We start from the raw sequence: 5927 nt of genomic DNA, 5'->3' as shown, positions 1-5927 counted from the left end.
TTATTTTCTATACAAGTGTTTTTTGTAAGCTGCTGGAAATCCAATTTCCTTGCGGGAGTCATCCCAAAGGGATCAATAAAGAGAAGTCTAAGAGTCTAAGTCTGTAAGTCTAGTGTGATGTTTTATTAAAACAATACTAACTGAATGGACACATTTTCCTTACTGTTTATAGATTGGATCGACTCAAAGTACTTTTTAAATTCAATTCTAAAAGGTTCACACGATAGACGGGACCTCGAGAACTTGGCTCAATGGATGTGATATTTACTTTTTGAAAATTCTATGAATTTATTATTATTTTCATAGTATAGTATTACATCATTGATTTCTAGTTTAATTGAATAGTTGGTTTGAGTAACAAAATTTCCCAGAATCCTGATGTGTACCGACAATCAAAGAATAGATGTTTAATTGTCTCATCTTCATTTTTATAAAGTCTATTATCGATATCCACAAATTTTGACACAAAGTTGTTGGTGGGGGAAATATTATGCACAATTTTGTAATGTGTTTCTTTCACTTTGTTGGGTATACCACACTTATTTGGGAGAAGCCATGTTGTTTCCCAGTGAATATTAGAAAAATGACCACACAGGGGTGCCTTTCTCCTCCTGCAGTGGTGGCCAAGTTTTTAGATCATTTGCTACTAATACAAATATATTCAGACAAGTATTATCAGCAAAATGTATATAAGTTCCTTTCTTATAGGCTGCGTACATTTTTGAATTGGTATTATAAGTATAATTGTGACATACCTTACTTGTATTTCTATTTTCTGCTAGTTTATACTTCTCCAGTACAGTTCAGTGGAAAATATTGTACATTTTGCCCCAATAAATTATTTGATAACTTTAGTGACTAGTTATTTAGACGATTCAAATAAAATATAAATATAATCACCATATAACCGATGATTATAGGTTAAAATAAGATCAGACAGCAGTGTATTTACCATTCAGTTAAATTGATAAACACACATAAAATGTTATTGTGAAATGAGCCTTTCTGTATAATGAGTACTTTTACTTTTGGTACTTTATTTTGATGCTGATCATTTTGTAATTTTACTCAAGTAAAATTTAGAATCTATTCACTCTTCTATGTTGTGGTATTGCTACTTCAGTAAATGATTTGAGTACTGAGTGGAGGAAAATGTCTAGGAGAATAAAATGGACACATACTTTAAAATCTTTGAAAGTGTACATAAGTATTATACTTTAGTAAATGTATCCGCATATTTTACATTAGATATTGTCTAAACAAAATCCAAAAGAATTGATGATCGATTTCCGTAAAAAGTCTTTATTTTGTACACAAGATTCAATTAATTTCTGTGCTGATGAGGATGTATACAGTCTGACAAACCAGTGCATTACAATGAAGACTTCACAGCAGTGTAAGAGGCTGGGGTGGAGCTCATAACTCTCACTTTGAGCCTTACTCTCTCTCTCAGGGAGCTGATGGAGGCGGACATCTGAGAAATTAATCCCATACCACCTCAATCGAACAAAGAGAGACTCATGACTCCTCCCTCGTGCATAAGCCTGACGTAGCCATACAATCTTAAAATGACTATCAGTTACACATTCTGTACAAACAATTTATTACATGTGCTTCATGTCAACAGTGGAGAGCGAGAGCTGAGCAGTATTTAAATATTCAAAAGCTGCCTCTTCTTCTTGCTGTCTTCCCTCAGCTTTATTGTATGGCAGTGAGGGAAAAAGTCGAGAAAGAGGCAGAAACTCAGTCTCCCCAATATACAATATAATCTCTTTTAACATGTTGTGTAGCTGTGCAACTTCTGGAAACAAAAACAAGACAGAAAACCTGAAAGAATAACTTTGTAAGGTACTGTGTACCGCATCAGGGGAGACACTGAGCCTGCAGTATGCTAACGCTTTGTGTACATGTTGTAGTTTTTCGACAGTACAAACCACCGACCAATGAATCCCATTTACTATATGGCAACTGCTGGTGAATGGTGACATATATATTTCAACATTGGAAGAATTTTTACTTTCAATTTTGCAAATTAAAAGGTTCAAATCAAAATATGCTACAGTCGTATCTCGTCTCAATCATGTTAAAGCCTCTGCATTCAAAACACAGTCACTCACCAGGCTTGAAACATCACGTTCAATCCAATAAACCCCAAAATAGTGGATACAAACCCTCATCTTCGTGTATATTTTCAGTACAGAATAGTTATACTTTCATTTTCTCATCAAAATGTAACAATATTTACATATTTGCATCAGCTTTAAAATTGAGAGATAGGCCAGATCATTTTCTTATGTCAAATGTTAATGTCATCATTCATGATACTTGTAGCACCTGAGCAAGATCCTCTTCTCTTATCACAAAAAAAACCATCTCTTAAATTACATGAATTATAGCAAACACAATTATGTACATTAATAAGCTTTACATTTTTGAGCAGTTACTTATATTTACAGTACAATCAAAGTTTTGGATTTTGAAGGCACAGCTTTCTGTATCCCTCTGTAACCAAGGTGATGCTAATGACAAACATTTAACATCAGAGTTGGGACAAGCCTGTTTTGTTTTTCAATCGGTTAACTAAGATTTAAAGTATTTAGAAAAATAAAAGCATACAGACTGCACCTTTGCTGAAAAAAAAAATTCTTGTGTTCAGCTCAGTGTCTTTAGCCATCATTTTGAAATTAAGGATGTGCCATGTTATATTGTTAAAAAAATTCAGCAAATACCAAACAAAAAACTAAATGCGCTAAAATGCGAAAAAGGTACAGTGTTTCATAAAACTAATCAAAGCACATGAGCTTTAAAACAAGAGTCTAAGCTATCATACAGACATGTAAAGTTCACATATTGTATGCCTCACACGCAAATAGACCTTTGGACATTGATGCTGTAATGACATAGAAAGTATGTGAGGTGGCTTAGGCGACATTGGATGTTTATACCGAAAAAAACCTGAGTACTTTTTTCCTCTAAAGCTGGAGTGCAGCTGTTGTAGCTCTGAAGGTTTTGTAAAACTGCTGTATGTAATACAGATATATGCTACTTTGCCGACAGATGCCTGGTAAGTGATGGGTTCTTCCTCCTCCCCGGCTCCTCTTCTTGAATGCTTGACTGACCTGATGTATACTGTATATCTGCAAGGAAGAAGCTGATCTAGAACAAATAGTATTTGCAAATACTTAAGGTTTACAATTAGCGCCAACAACTTTATGCAATTGAAAGGAAATGTCTGGCTAAGCACTCTCTTTGTATGAGACCATCAGTGTTACAACCTAGTGATGATCAGAGGACAAGGGTTGGGAAGTATTTGCAAACATTATTTGAACCAGGCTTGCACCGGAAAACAGTGAATTGGTAATGGTGTTTTCCAGGTTGTCGCCATGTCGTAGCACTGAGGTGTCTGTGGGTCTTATGGCGTCTCCTCCGACTGTTTATTTAAAACTCTTTGTGAGACCTCATGGCTCTGGAAGCAGTTGGTCACAGGGCTGCTTGCTACTGGATATGTGGACACCTCAGTCCATCATGTCCTCCTTTGAGTAGTCCCTGGATTTTCTCTTGAAGAAGCCCAGCTGGAGGAGCAGAAAGCTCAGTTATAAAACTGCCTAGTGAAACAGTTACTCTGTATAGATGTGAATCAGCGTCTAGAGTAAAGGACTAGTTCGACATTCGAGGAGATATTCTTGTTGAGAGTTACTGTGGATGAGAAGATCAATACTACTTTCATGTCTGTCTGTGAAATATAAAAATACAGCTAGTTAGGTTAGCTTAGCTTAGCATCAAGACTGGACACTGCTAGCCTCTAGGCTCTGTCCACTAAAAGTAATTTATGTTATATGCCATTTGTTTCATTACAAAAACAAAGATTCCTGGGTGTTAAGCCACCAAAAAGAAAACACGAAGACAAAAAGAAAAGTCACAGAGGTCGGCCCTAAGATAATATATGAAGCCAAAACCATGATGCAGTTTTATGGCTTTTAATGCCATCCTAAATATCTTTGGGTGGTACATATTCTCAGTTTACCTTCCATTAGCAGATGAGCCCAAAATGTCCAACTGTCCATATTATAATTATTACAAAAACATATTCAGAAAAACTATATCAATGTTATGTGCTAGACTATTTGACCAGGAGCTGTGATGGGGAGAAGGAGTCTTGGCATTACCATGAATTCAGCACATAACCCTCATAAAACCACAAATTGTATTTTTACACTTTTTTGTATGGATTAAGCAAACAAGATATAATAAACTGATTAATGAGCATTATAGGTGCTGATGGAGTCAGGCTAGCTAACTGCCTCTAGTTGTAGCTTCATATTTAACAGAAGATATGAAAGTGGTATCGATCTTCTCATCTAACCATCGGGGAGAGAAAGCAAATGACCTTAATTCCCAAAATGTTGAACCGTTCTTTTAAAGAGCTTTAAATAATGAACTGAACTGTAATATTACCTTCCAGAGAGCGAAAATGACAAGTGCTAAGATCAGCAGTCCTATCAGGATGCTGACGATGATTATCCAAATAGGGATTCCTCCTAAGGTCTCCTTCGAAACCTGGATCTTCACCTGATTGGCACAGACATACAGTACATAATGTAAATGCACACATACATGTAAGCATCTAATGATATAACTGGACAATACAGAAACTTTCTGACTTACAGTTCTGGTCCTGTCACTGGTGCTCAGTTCAAACAGGTCTGTTTGTTTGGTTCCCAGCGTGCCATTCACCGACATATACAAACTGGAAAACTCGCCCTGTAAGATAAATCTCCTTTAAACTTTTGCTTTCCTTTCTGTCAGATCAGTCAGATAGCCGTTAGTCACTCTACCTCCCACATTTTCACTTTGTTAATCAATATTTTTCCAAGGACAAGCCATAAATAAACCCCCACGTGTCCCCTTAAACCCACCTTGATGAACGTAGGTTTCCACACTCTGAATGTGACGTTGACCTGACTAATTCTAGCTTCGGGGATGGAGCAGGTAAATTTTGCACAGCCAAGGTTTTCACAACTCTGTAGAGCAAATCAAACACACGGTAAGATGGAAGCACACACACTGGGAGGTCTGGTTTATTTTTAATCTAGTTCCATATAGTTTATTGACGTTGAAACACAGACAAACCACTGATCATATAAATTGTACTTGTGATTTATTGTAATTACTAACGTGAACTTTGTATAATAAGGGCTGAAAATAAACATTTACATGTAGACGTGTAAGACGTAATATACCGTTAAACAACCCCAGCAAGGTATTTTGTTTTGTGCTATACGATAATTAACATTTTCAAGAAAATAAAGTGTCTATCAACTCTCTTAAATACCTTCAGATTGGGTATCTGTCCCTTTTGTAATTTAATTAATGGGTTTCTGTGTGTCTAATTTTATATAAGTGACATTTAAGTTGTGAATGCTGCTTATTGTAAGGTTACAGCTAGTTATAAGCTGTATTTAATGCATTTAAAAAGTACATATGTTGACTTGATGCTGTGCAGATGCTTAAAGATATGAGCTCAGATTTGAATGATGTAATCTTGATGTGTACTGTAAACTGACACTCAAAAGAGGTACCTTCATGGAGACACACAGTTATTTCAGTCTAGCTGATTGATTGTAACACTGGTTAAACCTGAAAACTAACTTGCAAGGACTGGGTTATTCGAAGATCAGTTTCCATTGTAACTTTGATGAGATATATTTAAAACTCCCTCAGATCCAGAACCCAGACCTCAGATCACTCACCAATAGGAAGACACTGAGTGTTTCTTTATTTGGATTGGGATGTATAACTCCTGGGTTAATGTTTTGAGGGTTGATCCAACTGGCTACATCACATATCACCTGGAGAGAAAGAAGAGTCAGGTATGAAGGTGGGTCTGTCTGTTTAGATACAGTTACACAACTGTGTGTGTGTGTGTG

At 36.2% G+C, this 5927-nt stretch overlaps 1 protein-coding gene across 1 annotated transcript in view; it reads right to left on the bottom strand.

Annotated features, from left to right (window-relative positions):
* Window positions 1–1281: 1281 nt before the first annotated feature.
* Window positions 1282–5927, bottom strand: part of itga1 (integrin, alpha 1) — a 49328-nt gene continuing 44682 nt past the window's right edge. Inside the window, exons 26-30 of the mRNA XM_035667607.1 lie at window positions 5751–5849; window positions 4917–5021; window positions 4666–4761; window positions 4456–4569; window positions 1282–3572 (exon numbers count right to left, since the gene is read on the bottom strand). Of these exons, the coding sequence (XP_035523500.1) occupies window positions 3516–3572; window positions 4456–4569; window positions 4666–4761; window positions 4917–5021; window positions 5751–5849 (471 nt within the window). The 3' untranslated portion in view covers window positions 1282–3515. The remainder of the gene's footprint in view (window positions 3573–4455; window positions 4570–4665; window positions 4762–4916; window positions 5022–5750; window positions 5850–5927) is intronic.

The sequence above is a fragment of the Morone saxatilis genome, unplaced genomic scaffold (assembly GCF_004916995.1).
Source record: "Morone saxatilis isolate NCDOM2014 unplaced genomic scaffold, NCSU_SB_2.0 Contig21, whole genome shotgun sequence".
Classification (NCBI taxonomy): domain Eukaryota; kingdom Metazoa; phylum Chordata; class Actinopteri; family Moronidae; genus Morone; species Morone saxatilis.
The sequence above is the reverse complement of the archived record's forward strand: the minus strand, read 5'-3'. Positions and strand labels throughout refer to the sequence as shown.